The sequence below is a fragment of the Mytilus trossulus genome, chromosome 6 (assembly GCF_036588685.1).
Source record: "Mytilus trossulus isolate FHL-02 chromosome 6, PNRI_Mtr1.1.1.hap1, whole genome shotgun sequence".
NCBI classification, from domain to species: Eukaryota; Metazoa; Mollusca; class Bivalvia; order Mytilida; family Mytilidae; genus Mytilus; species Mytilus trossulus.
Window position 1 is genome coordinate 79,218,282 of NC_086378.1, and position 14,534 is coordinate 79,232,815.

At 30.8% G+C, this 14,534-nt stretch overlaps 1 protein-coding gene across 5 annotated transcripts in view; it reads right to left on the minus strand.

Annotated features, from left to right (window-relative positions):
* Positions 1 to 14,534, minus strand: part of LOC134721948 (AMP deaminase 2-like) — a 44,462-nt gene that overhangs the window by 18,668 nt on the left and 11,260 nt on the right. For 4 of the 5 annotated variants that reach the window (XM_063585278.1, XM_063585276.1, XM_063585277.1 and 1 more), the window contains 4 exons: positions 9,794 to 10,019; positions 8,016 to 8,145; positions 4,257 to 4,394; positions 2,601 to 2,663 (listed from right to left, as the gene is read on the minus strand). In XM_063585278.1, coding sequence (XP_063441348.1) covers positions 2,601 to 2,663; positions 4,257 to 4,394; positions 8,016 to 8,145; positions 9,794 to 10,019 — 557 coding nt within the window. Of the gene's footprint in view, positions 1 to 2,600; positions 2,664 to 3,344; positions 3,408 to 4,256; positions 4,395 to 8,015; positions 8,146 to 9,793; positions 10,020 to 14,534 lie in introns of all 5 variants that reach the window. The other variant, XM_063585275.1, reaches the window with a different exon arrangement.

The window sequence follows — 14,534 nt, forward strand, 5'->3', positions numbered from 1 at the left end:
TTAATAAGTAAAATTAAATCACATCAACAAAAAACTGTTTCTTTTACTGATACCCTATCTATCATACATTCATAATACTAATTAAAGGGTTTGCTTGACAAAAAAATCTAGTTTGCACAGAACCATTAAACTAGAGGCTCTAAAGAGCCTGTGTCGCTCACCTTGGTCTATGTGAATATTAAACAAAGGAAGCAGATTGAAAATTGACTACAAAGGTCAATAACTCCTACAGGGGTCAATTGACCATTTCGTTCATGTTGACTTATTTGTAGATCTTACTTTGCTGAACATTATTGCTGTTTACAGTTTACCTATATCTATAATAATATTCAATATAATAACCAATAACAGCAAAATTTCCTTAAAATTACCAATTCAGGGGCCGCAACCCAAAAACAGGTTGTCCAATTCATCTGAAAATTTCAGGGCAGATAGATCTTGACCTGATTAACAATTTTACTTCATGTCAGATTTTCTCTTAATTATTTGGTTTTTGAGTTATAAGCCAAAAACTGCATTTTACCCCTATGTTCTATTTTTAGCCGTGGCGGCCATCTTGGTTTGATGGCCAGGTCACCGGACACAATTTTTAAACTAGATACCCCAATGATGATTGTGGCCAAGTTTCAAATAATTTGGCCCAGCAGTTTCAGGGGAGAAGATTTTTCTAAAAGATTACTAAGATTTACGAAAAATGGTTAAAAATTGACTATAAAGGGCAATAACTCCTAAAGTGGTCAACTGATCATTTTGGTCATGTTGACTTTTTTGTAGATCTTACTTTGCTGAACATTATTGCTTTTACAGTTTATCTCTATCTAAAATAATATTCAAGATAATAACCAAAAACAACAAAATTTCCTTAAAATTACCAATTCAGGGGCAGCAACCTAACAACGGAATGTCAGATTCATCTGAAAATTTCAGGGCAGATAGATCTTAACCTGATAAACAATTTTTTCCCATGTCAGATTTGCCCTAAATGCTTTGGTTTTTGAGATATAAGCCAAAAACTGCATTTTACCCCTATGTTCTGTTTATAGCCATGGCGGCCATCTTGGTTAGTTGGCGGGGTCACCGGACACAATTTTTAAACTAAATACCCCAATGATGATTGTGGCCAAGTTTGGTTAAATTTGGCCTAGTAGTTTCAGAGGAGAAGATTTTTGTAAAAGTTAACGCCAGACGCAGGACGACGACGACGACGGACGCCAAGTGATGAGAAAAGCTCACTTGGCCCTTTGGGCCAAGTGAGCTAAAAAAGTATTACTGAATGTCTACAGAAAAAAATCCTGGCCAAATTCAAATATCTCCTGACTTTCTTCTATCAGTGATAACATTTATGACAGTGTCAGTGTATAAAATTATAGTATATCAATTACAGAGTAAATGCGTGTCTAATAACAAGCACCATTACAAAAGAAAACATGTATGCTTTCTACAACACAACTTACTTTGGAGGAGTAAGTCTTAGCAGAATGAAGGATCTATGAAAAGTAATTAAAAAAAACTGGATTTCTGTCTGAGATATCTTTCTTTCATGTCTATTTATTTCGAACACAAAACCATATTATAATTGCATTTACACACATGTTTAACCCTTCCACTTTTTGTATTTGCCTGTCCCAAGTCAGGAGACTGTCTGAAGTCAGTAGCCATATATTCAGTAGTTGTCATAGGTTACTGTACATCATATTTGATTTTTTTTTACATAAACAGGCTGTTGGTTTTCTAGATTCAACTGTTTAACATGTTTAACACAGCATTTTATATCTTACAAGTGTATGAGTTTTGCTCATTGTTAAAGGCTGTGTAGTGACCTTTAGATGCTTATGCCTGAGAAACAGAACAGACCTAACCACAAAATTTAACCTTCAAGACTGATCTATCAAATAATGTCAAGGTAAGGTGAACAATGTCTGTCAGAAATGAGGACCTTGCAAAGATCTAATATACCAAATATAGATACCCTTTTAGTCATTATACTATGGGTTCATTTATGTTTGTGGGTAGCAATTTGTACAGATTCAGTAAATCTTGCATTTTTGTAAATATTTGATTTCACTATCTATTTTAAGTCTGCAAACAACCTTACAGAAAATTTGTAATTCCTTTTAAACAACTGTATAGAAAACTTGTAATTCCTTTAAATAACTGTATAGAAAATTTGTAATTCCTTTAACATTTAAATAATGGGTTCACCTGCATCAACAAAACAAACGAAAAATTGTTATCCAAAGAGCAAAAATAGATTTAAGGATTTTCTACACACTGATATGGTAAATATTTAATTTTGGTTGACTGGCAGGATCATAAGGATGTATGCTTCCAACAAGTTTCAAAGGAGAAGATCTTTATCTCAATTAAAGAGACAACAATGGACTCTAAGTGATAAGAAAAGCTCACAGCTGTCCTTTGGACCAGGCCAGGTGAGCTAAAATAAATAATAACAAAACTATCCACATTGAAGGATGAATACTTACAATGTGTCAAGGTTTCAAATACAAATCACAGCAAAACTCACATAAAAAAGACACAAGTACAAGTAAAATTTAAACTGTTATGATGTCACATGTTATAAAAAGGGAGGTAATACTCACAGCATGCACATCCAACATGTCTACATTCAAATCATAGGGCTTCAAATCCATGCTGGAAAAAACCTGTGGTCACAAAATATAAAGAATATCAGAAATGAGAACAAAATAACAGTTTCCCTGCTTAATCATTCTAGTTATAAACCTTTGATTGCAATTATGCTTACATATTTTGTATATATATATATATATATATATATATTTAATGCATCGTTAATTCTAGCTGCCATGTTGTTTGAATTTGTTAAGAAAGTACTTCAGTGAAAATACTGTAAAACTTAACTACCAAAAAAAACTTTACCAGAAGGGCTTGTAACCCATCAAAGTAAAAGATTCCTGTTTATACAAATCATTTTACATTTTTTTGAAAATCATCAAATAATTTCAATCACTTTATTGCACTTAGTGAACAGTTGTGAGAAATTTTTTAAGAAATATCATCCAACTATAACCTTTGGAAATATCAAAATTAGGGCACACTAAACTAATGAATTATTTATTGCTTATCAAATTGCTCATATTCAGGGAATGAAGTGTTGAAACTAGTGACCTATTTAAAGCTAGACATTGTGATGTGTGACACGGTACAATTAATGTAACATTTTACTTATACATCTAGCTAGTGTACTGTAATAGTGTTGTCTTTTCTGATCTTCACAGTAAAATATCATGGTGGTTAAAATATGAACAATCAATGCATGGTAAAACTTGAACACTTAACATCCATGCTTTTCTCTTCAGACTTACAGCATGTACATCTAGACTGTCTATGTTCAAATCATAGGCACCCAACTGTAGAGTTTCAAATACCTGAGGTACATACTGACACATTGTAGTAAGTGTGGAAATATTGACATTGCTGAGGGAACAAAAGGACGCTTTTTTATTTACCTTAATTATTTTTTATGATTTTACAGTCACTTTGTGTATCCATTTGAAGTATGCAAAATGTTGTGTCAGTCCAAAGTCAAGATCATGTAATCAGTTAGTTTTTCTCAAATCAATTGTTTTTCATTTCTCCTTTCATGGTCTTTCATACTTGCTATGTGATATTGGTTTTGCTAATTGTTGAGGGTCATACTGAGAACTACCAGTATATTTGCTAATATTATATGTCATTTGATGTCTATTGGAGAGTTGTTTTATTTGCAATCAAATCATATCTTCCTACTTTAAATAGCAAAGAAAGTATGTTGGTTTTGTAGGGTTTAGTCTCTTCCAACCAACAGCCAGATAAATAGAATAGTTTTATAAGATATTCTTTATTTTTATCATTGTTGATTCAGTGAGATCATCTAATGTAATTGTGAACTAACACTTTTAACAATGGAAACTTACTGTGTTCCAAACCTTGGTTAAAGAAATACATTTATAATTAACATCACTTACTTATATATATGCTTCTCTTGCACATTTTTTTTTAATTGTTTGAAATCATAATTTTTTTCATAACCCTATTTACTGAGAGAACTTGTAAATCTATAAAATATCTCAGATTTTTACAAAGACTAGTACTGTAAGTACAAATGCTTAAAGTGACTAAAACAAAATTACATGATATAAACTATATCATTTAGAACTGCATTGTATTTATTCAATGGGACAGTTCAGCATCCAGAGGTTTTATTTCATTTGCAAGAAATATATAACTGACATTACCTCTTTCAGGGTCATTTCTTTGTTCAACTTTTTATCAAAACAAACAACTTCGTTTTCTTCTGTCTTCATCTTCTTCTTGATGAATCTTAACAAATGTTTCTGGTTCATACAAGAAGAGGCATGGATGTGAGTGTCCACCTAAAAATAGACATAAATGAAAATAGTTAGATAAGGCAATCAGACTAGCAGCACTTTGATTTAGTTCTTAAAGTTTCTGCAGGTTACTAAAGTGGTAAAAATGAGATATTTTTTGCACAGACATTTACAACCATCCAAAATCGTAAACACTTGTGAAATACAATTAACTAGAGTGGGGTGCCCATTTTCACCACATCTTTCAATGTTTTCTACAGTTTATGGTCAGGTCTAAATGTTTTTGAAGTATACTGATATTTCTATATGAAGATAACTTCAAATGCAAAATATTCTTAAGCTTGAAAACAGGTTTGTTTGAAAAAAATCATCTGAAAAGTTAGATTAAAGGGTGTATGAAATTTCCTGATGTTTTGTCAATGGGGGACACATATTCGCTGTTTTTACACATCTATTTAAAACCAAATAACCGCAGCTTTTTACAATTTTTATCAAATCAATTGCATTATAGATGAATAGCAGACATTTCAAAAGTGTAAAGAATTCAAAATTAGGGCATTCAGTCAAATATTTACTTAGAAATACTTCTTTAAAATCGTGTTTTTTATTCAGGAAATTGTCCGAAAATCGTTGTCCGTTTTTCGGTCAATTTCGGTAGGAGCTGCAATTTTGTCTCAGTTTAAAAAAATATCATATTTGTTATACAAATATAATTTACCAGTACATTTCTTCCATTTCAGCCATCCTTTGAAGTTTTTACACCTCAAAATCCTAAAACAGCGAAATTGTGTCCCGGGCGAAAATGAGCACCCCACTCTATATGACAAACATATTTGCTTAGACTTAGAATTTAACAAAGTGTTTCATTGACCTAATTTTTTCATGAACCTGTTTTTATCCATGGTCAGTGTACTAAGAAAATATTCTTGACCTTGAAATTAAATTTAATAAGAGTTTTCCATAGATAAATTGAATGTAAATATGATCTTCTAATGGCATAAACTAATAATTTCAGATCAATGCATGGAGAAAACAAATTTCTCCTTTAACCTGTATTTGCTTAGTTCTTGTCAAATATCTAAAATTTACAACAGACTATATAATAAGTTTTGGGATACTGGAAGGTCTACAATTCAACAATGAGAAATGATTAAGGTGGCTCGGGCCTATTCCAAGTTTCTATCAGAAGTGCCATATTTTTGGTTATTTCATTTTTTAAAGAAAATTAATCAAATTGGTTGAAAAAAAATTGGGGGTTACCAACCATTTAAGCTCAAAATTTTACTTTTAAACAGGTATGTAAAAGGGACCATTTTCAATGAGATGATAGGAAAAATAGAGATGTTGACATATTTTTATTGGAATATCAAATGAATGTTCTATGACAATTGGTCCAAAACTATAATATGAAAAGCTGGAATTTAGTTTCAAAGAATGAGCCAATAAAAAACATAGGTCACCAATTAGGAAAAAAAAATATTTTGCCTTAAAACCCAAATTTTGGATGGATAATGGTGAAAATGGGTAAAATGTCATTTTGACCCTTTAACAAATATGGATAATAACAAAAATATTCTATTAGTCACATAACTACAATGATTTAACATTTCTAATCAATCAAAATATTTGGTATATGTGACTTAAACAAAGGAAGCAGACAGTTCATGACAAACTTGTGTTTAGGTGATTGTGATGTGTTTGTACATCTTACTTTACTGAACATTCTTGCTGCTTACAATTATCTCTATCTATAATGAACTTGTCCGTGTAGTTTCAGTGGAAAATGTTAGTAAAAATTTACAAATTTTATGAAAATTGTTAAAAATTGATTATAAAGGACAATAACTTCTTAGGGGGTCAATTGACCATTTTGGTCATTTTGACTTATTTTTGAGTCTTAAATTGCTGTACATTATTGCTGTTTTACAGTTTATCTCTATCTATAATAATATTCAAGATAATAACCCAAAACAGAAAAATTTCCTTAAAATTACCAATTTAGGGGCCGCAACCTAACAATGAGTTGTCTGATTCATCTTAAAATTTCAGGGCAGATAGATCTTCATCAGATAAACAATTTTACCCCTGTTAGTTTTGCTCTAAAATCATTTGGTTTTTGAGTTATAAGCCAAAAGCTGCATTTTACCCCTATGTTCTATTTTTAGCCGTAGCGGCCATCTTGGTTGGTTTGCCCGCTCACAATACACAATTTTTAAACAAGATAGCCTAATAATCATTCTGGCTATGTTTGGTAAAATTTGGCCCAGTAGTTTCAGAGGATAAGATTTTTGTAAAAGTTAACTAAGATTTACGAAAAATGGTTAAAAATTGACTATAAAGGGCAATAACTCCTAAAGGGTCAACTTACCATTTTGGTCCTGTTGACTTATTTGTAAATCTTTAATACTTTGCTGAAAATTTTTGCTGTTTACAATTTATCTCTATCCATAATAATATTCAAGATAATATCCAAAAACAGCAAAATTTCCTTAAATTACCAAATTCAGGGGCAGCAACCCAACAACAGGTTGTCCCATTCATCTTAAAATTTCAGGGCAGATAGATCTTGACCAGATAAACAATTTTACCCCTTGTCAGATTTGCTCTAAATGCTTTGGTTTTTGAGTAATAACCAAAAACTGCATTTAACCTCCATTTTCTATTTTTAGCCATGGCGGCCATCTTGGTTGGTTGGCCGGGTCAAAAAACACAATTTTAAACTAGATACATCAATAATGATTGTGGCCAAGTTTGTATTAATTTGGCCAGGATTTTTGTAAAAGATCAGAGATTTACAAAAAATGGTTAAAAATTGACTATAAAGGGCAACTTCTCCTATAAAAGGGGTCAACTGACCATTTTGGTCATGTTGACTTATTTGTAAATCTTACTTTGCTGAACATTATTGCTGTTTACAGTTTATCTCCATCTATAATAATATTCAAGATAATAACCAAAAACAGTAAAATTTCCTTAAAATTAACAATTTAGGGGCAGCAACCCGACAATGGGTTGTCCGATTCATCTTAAAATTTTAGAGCAGATAGATCTTGACCTGATAAACAATTTTACCCCCATGTCAGATTTGCTCTAAATGCTTTGGTTTTTGAGTTATAAGCCAAAAACTGCATTTTACCCCTATGTTCTATTTTTAGCCATGGTGGCCATCTTGGTTGGTTGACCAGGTAAAAAAACACAAATTTTAAACTAGATACATCAATGATGATTGTGGCCAAGTTTGGTTTAATTTGGCCCAGTAGTTTCAGAGGAGAAGATTTTTGTAAAAGTTAACGACGACAGATGACGGACGACGGACGACAAGTGATGAGAAAAGCTCACTTGGCCTTTTAGGCCAGGTGAGCTAAAAATTATATCGAATTTACAACAAATACTTTTGTAATTCATGCGTGAAATTATGTGCAGTCGAATAGTCCCAAGCCACCTTAAATCAGGAATATTGAACTTTTATTTACATACAGAAAAGAACATATCTAGATTTGAAATGTTAATAAACGGATGATGTTTGGAAGCTGCCCCCACTGTATTTCCCAAAATCAATTTAGCTTCAGACAAATATAAAGTGATAATTCTTATTCTCAACTCTACAGAGCAAAAAAATTAATAAACAGTAAAGAAATTTACAAATAGTAATAAGGTGAATATAACCTTTCTTATATTGTAGAAATCTCTGTGAGATACTTCCTTCTGGGCTGCGGACTCTTTCAGTTCATTCAGTAATATATGCATATTAAACTTGGCAGACAAGTAACACAACCTTCTGTAGCAGAATGATTTTCTGTAAAATAAGTAAAGAATTCATATTTTTGTATCTTCTGCTACACTTTTATGACTGATTGTGTCTAAGTCTGAATCTTGCCTTAAAATGTAACAATCCTTTATGCGTCTAGGTCTTTGAAGGCAAAGATAGATGGGTGACAGGCCTACCTAAGCATCCCTGGTGTTAAAGCCACAGCAATTATGTGATATAAACATAATAATCAGTAACTTTTATTAAAAGTAATCAATGATGCAAGACATTGTGGTCAAGGTCAAATAAACACTGCTAGAAAGACATATACACCTTACAATCATTCCATACACCAAATAAATTTGAAGTTTTTTTTTATTTTAAAAAAGAAATAGACTAAAACACGAAAGCACTAACATTGACCAAAGTATAATGAACATGAGGTCAAGTTCAGATGATAAATATGGGACAGACATGTTCACCTCAAAATTTTTCTGTGCACCAAATATAGCTAACTTATTGGTAAAAGTAAAGAAACAGACCTAACCAGAAAAACTCAACACTGACCAATCAACAATGAAAATTGGGTCAAAGACAGATTATACATGCCAGTCAAACATGTATACCTTACAATTAACACATGCATCAAATATAACTGACCTGTTGCGTATATATAGCATCTAAGAAACAGACTTTACAAAAAAACAAAACCAAACATTGATCAATGATCCTTGACAATGTGGTCAAGGTCAGATTAACCCTGTGAGACACACAGGTAGACCTTACAATCATTCCATACACCAAATGTAGTTGACCAGCTTTACCTATTACTTAAAGCTTTCCAAAAAATGACCAAAGCACAGAAGCTTAAAATTGATCAATGAACCAAGGAAATGAGGTCAAGGACAGATGATACCTACCAGACACACAGGTAGACCTTACAATCATTTCACACACCAAATATGGCTCACCCAGCATTGCTTTATAAAATATCTGAACAACAGGCCAAAACAGAAAAAACATTACGATGACAAATGAGCTATGAAAATGAGGTCAAAGTCAATAAAACCTGCCAAACTGACATGTTCACCTTACAATCATTTAAACCAACAAATATAATTGACCTAATGGTTATAGTATCTGAGAAATGTAACAGTAAACTTTAACACCAATCTATAAAATGAAGGATGATGTCAATTGAACTTGAACCCTCTTTGATGGAAATAATCTTGCTTATTATTGAAGGTCATTTTGTGACCCATAGTTGTTAATTTCTTTGTCATTGGGTCTATTATGGAGAGTTGTCTCATTTGCAATTATACCATCTACTTTTTTTTATACGTAGACATTGCAAGGATCTCATATACCAAATTAGGAACTTTAGCAATCAATCTATAGCATATATGTGAACACTTTATGAGATTCAATCAAGAGGTTTTACTGTTAATTTAAAGTTAATTGTATGCATTTGTTATAGGGAATCCATCACAATGCAAGAATAGTAACAGTAATTTACTTAAAATCGCATATTAAAATGGAAGTTTCATCCTGTAGAATTTTTCTAATTGAAAATAACAAAGGATAAATCTATGATTTAAAAGCAAGCAAAAAAGAAATGTAAAGAAAACAGGACATAAATTTAAATCATAATGAAATTGAAGATATTTTAAAATACACATGAACTTATCTAACTTACAAAGGGCCATCACTGATGAGAGTATACATGAGATTCTGATCAGCTATAAATGATTTAAGAACAGGGTAGGGTAGTTCTAAAGGTTTATCATTGGCAAGAGCTTCTTCGTCAGCGTATACATAGGTCACTCCTTGTTTCATTTTAAGGTGACAGCCAACACCTTCTGGGATAGGTACATCAAAAGGATCTCCCGTCTTTGGTGGAGGATCTATGGGATGACTCTTCTCTGTAAAACAATAGATATACAGTGTCAAATATCAGCATTGTAAAACGATAGATATACAGTGTTAAATATCAGCATTGTAAAACAATAGATATACAGTTTCATATATCAGCAATGGTGGAACATAGATATAAACAGTATCAAATATCAGAAATGGGAAAGAAATACTATAATTAAGTTACTATTTATAAACAAACTTGTTTAGCTTAAAGATATGAAATTTCATATAAAAAGGTCAGCAACTGAATGCATTTTGATATTTAAACAAATCAATGACAAAATTTAAGACACTGAACTGTTCATGGCCTGGCCTTATCTTGAAAATGAATATCATAACACTATAAGGTCCATGGCCTCTTCATAAAAGGTACTGTCCTTGGCCTCTACATGACTATTTTTATAAGGTAAAATATAAATAAAATTGTCTAACATTAAGTATAAATAAAAGTTATAGGCTAAGATTAAAATGTATTGGTTTTAGTTCCTACAATTTATATTTCATTTAAACTTCAAAGATATATCTTTTAAATCATACATATATTTTTAAAACATCTTCATTAATATATGGCCTATTTTCACTTGTCACACTAGAATTGAAGTTTTATTTACTGAATTAGAAATTAAAATGAGATTTCACTTAACAAAACTACACTTTTCATACTATAAATCAATGAAAGAAAACAAAAATTAAAGTTAGATTATCAAGTTTCTTAAAAATTTATAGATTATCCACTTATGAAAATAAATTTGTTAGCAGTGTACTTATTGTCTGTGATGTGCTTTCAATGTTTTTTTCTGATTTCAATTTATCAAATCTTGTCAAACTGCAACAGCTTAATTATTCTCATCAAAGATTCCACAACACAAAAACCCACTCATTTTATCTAAACTTGATTTATAGAAAAAAGCTTAGCTTGCCCAATGTTATTAGAAAGCAGAGCAGTTTTCTATTGAATATTACCAACTTACTACCATTTCTACAAAAATTATTGGTCAAAACCCCTGTAAGTATATGTCAGTATATATACTCCATCACATCTAGGATATATATTAACTAGCAGGAAACATTATAAATTATAGGACATCATGATTAGTAAATAAAAAAAATATCATTATAACCCTTTCCCCTTTATTTTCCCCAAATTACAATACAATTTTATAATAAATTTGAGGAATTACAATTTAATCAAAACTTTACATTTATAGTCAAAGGAATTTTAGGATATTCTGAGGGTTTAGGAGACAATTTTATGATATTCATTCATGTTGTAAATATCATTATCCTATCCTTGAGTGCGTACTTCATGCATAGTAGTCAGGTCTGCCTGTCTGTCGGAACAACCACAAATACATCTACTATAGTAACAACATATTCAAACACTTTTTTTAGTCATACATGTGTTACGATTCCAAAGATTTGATTGACATTGTTACTGTTTCAAGATAGTATTCATAGGTTGTATTATTTTCAAGGTCTATTCAAAAGGCAAACAAGCAAACCTATGTTTGTTGTACACGCTGAAGTATACATGCTATAAAACAAAATGTAGGTCAATGTGATCCAGTTGTAATGTATGCATGACCCTTTAAATGACAATAACTCCTTCTAATATGACTGGTTCAACTTAAGTGGTTGCTGTTAAGTTTAAAGACAATAAAAATCTTAACAAGACAAGTAATTACTCTTGTTTCAAAAATAGAACTTTGATGGTCAAGAATATAGATAGATCACTTTCAATTTTTCTGATGAATGTATGCATGTATCAATTAGATAATATATAAAAGCATTTTGTCAGAAATACTCCACTACTTTAAGTTATTTGTGTTCTAATAAAAAAACTACCTAGAAAAGGGATCAAACTCAGAAGGGATACCCCACTCCATAAATATAGATTATCTCAGTTCTCCCTTTGGCATGTTTGACTGGGACACTGTTGTGTACTCCCTTGATGTAATGTTTAACAACTATCTACAGTTCTAAGACTTAAGCACATATATTGAAATATTTTAGTAATTAAGTTGGATTATATTCCCTTTAAAATGTAGACCAAGGATTATATTTCTTTATGAATATCCTAAGTGAGTGTTTTAGAAAAGTTTTGCGTTTCATCAATATCTGTGTCAAGCTTTTCTTTTTTTAGGAGTATGATTATTATATATCCCCTCCAAAAAAAAAAAAAAAAAAGGGGGGGGGGAATGAAGAACTGCATCATTCACATTACTTTCAATGCAAATCATTCACTGGCTAAAATCAACAAAATACATAAAAAAAACCTAGAATTACATGATAACATGATATGCAAGAGAAAAGGGAGAGGGAAACTAAAATAATCATCAAGACATCAACCCATCAACTAAACAGCATTCAAAAATGAAGTCAGGTACTGGTGATATAAGTTGGAATTATTATTAACTGTTGTTATATGTCCCGAAATTTAGCTTTTATACAGAAATTACTCCATGTTTACAAGTGAAAAATATTAATGCATATATTACATAAAGCGTGATATCCTGTGAACAACTTACTAGCTTACAAATTCATTAATCTGTTCAACAAAAAACTTTTTTATCATGTAGAAAATTTTATAATTATTTGTGTTATGATACAGTGTTTGAAAACGGCAGGAAAATTCACACATAATCAAACAACAATACCTTTGGAATAGTAACCATCGGCATCTACAAAACAATGTACATTCTACATCCTAAAAACAAATAAAAGGGGGGAGCAAACTCATTAATGGGTACTACACTGAATCTGAATGTATCCTTGTCACAGCCTCACACAAATTATAAAACATTTTATTCATTTAAAAAAAAATCTTTATGATTTTATGATTTTACTTGTTAGTAAAATGACACTGTTAATATTATTAATTTACAACTGCTTGGCTACTGATGACATATGATAGTCTTTGTAAAATAGTTTTCTTTTCTTTTATAAAATAAATTCCTCATGAAAAATGATAAAAGGTGGATTTTAAATATTCAACTGTTAATTTTTGAACTCATCTACAGGACAATCAACTATATAATAGGAGAATTAGCAGAATAGATAACAGAGACATATACTTTCACTAAAATTACAAGTCATGATGTTTAAATCATTGGTCGCTCTTGAGGGGCTTTCTTTGCCCTGGAGATAAAGAACCTCAATAAAAGTGATGCTGTACTCTATATTGAATACATATTTATTCAGGTATATATTATTCTTATTAATTTGGTTGTTTGTAGTTTGTTTAGAGGGTAAGAAATAGAACTGGTTGAGATTTCCTGTGTCTTCAAAGAATCTATTGTATATTGTATATAATTCACCAATTTATTATAAATGTATATTTATATGAACTTGTTAAAATGAAGTTTAAACAAATACAATGATCTATACATCATTCTTTGATAGTACTCAGGATATTTCTTTAAAATTTAAAGTATTATATCAATAGATACTTTATGTTGATTTATTTTTTAGTTATTGTCTTGATTGTTGATGTTTGAATAATAAATCATAGTGTTTGCACATACTCTACCTCCAGTATTTTTTATCATGATCATGATGATATGAAACAAAAATTATAGTGCTACTTGAAAATAACTATGTGTTTAAGCTTTGGATTTATAAATTCAATTCAACATAAAAACATATAAACAGATTATACTGAAAAGCTAAAAATTTCTGATATCTCAATTGTATTTTATCCTAACATACCAAGTTTGATAGAAAAAACAACATATTTCAAAGTTATTTGACCCTTGCATTTACAGACATTTCAATTTAATTCATGACACATCCTGAAAAGGTGGGCAACAATAATATATAAAGAGAGTATAATTAATATCCTTCAAGACATTAAACAGTTTTAAAACACACATGGCTTAGCATTGACAGCAAAATTCTTATATAACCTCCCATTCTCCAATTTGTGGAGATAGTACATGTATAATTAAAACTTGTGTTATCCTCTGTAAGAAAGTCATAAGAATCCCTTCCAAACCTATAAAACTGAGCTAGTAAACTAGTTAGGAACTCACAGTAAGTAGATTTCAGGGATTTCCCTGTGCAGCTATTCCTAAAATCAATTAATCTGTTTAATTTTCTTAATCTTGTCACAGCATACTGCATAACATGCATTAGCCTAATCAAATTTTGGGATAGTTCAAAAAGCTCTTTTATAAATGGATAAGATTTACATTAAATATCGAGAGAAGCCGTTTAACATTAAAAGTACAACTGGATGTGAAATATTTATAACAATGTATACTACAGGCTAAACAATTCAAATATGATAACTTTCAATAAATGGTTCTATTCAATATGAACATGATCATAGAACTATATAGCTAAATAAAGAAAGACTTCACTCTAAGTGCAGATAAGTAAGAGCCAGAATGAAGCAGCTGAAACTACATTAGCAAGCTAGAACATTAATCACATCACTCAATGGAAAAGCTGACATTTTGCTAGCCTATCATGTCTATACATACAGACTTAATTTTATTTTCTACTCTTTAAAGAGGTGA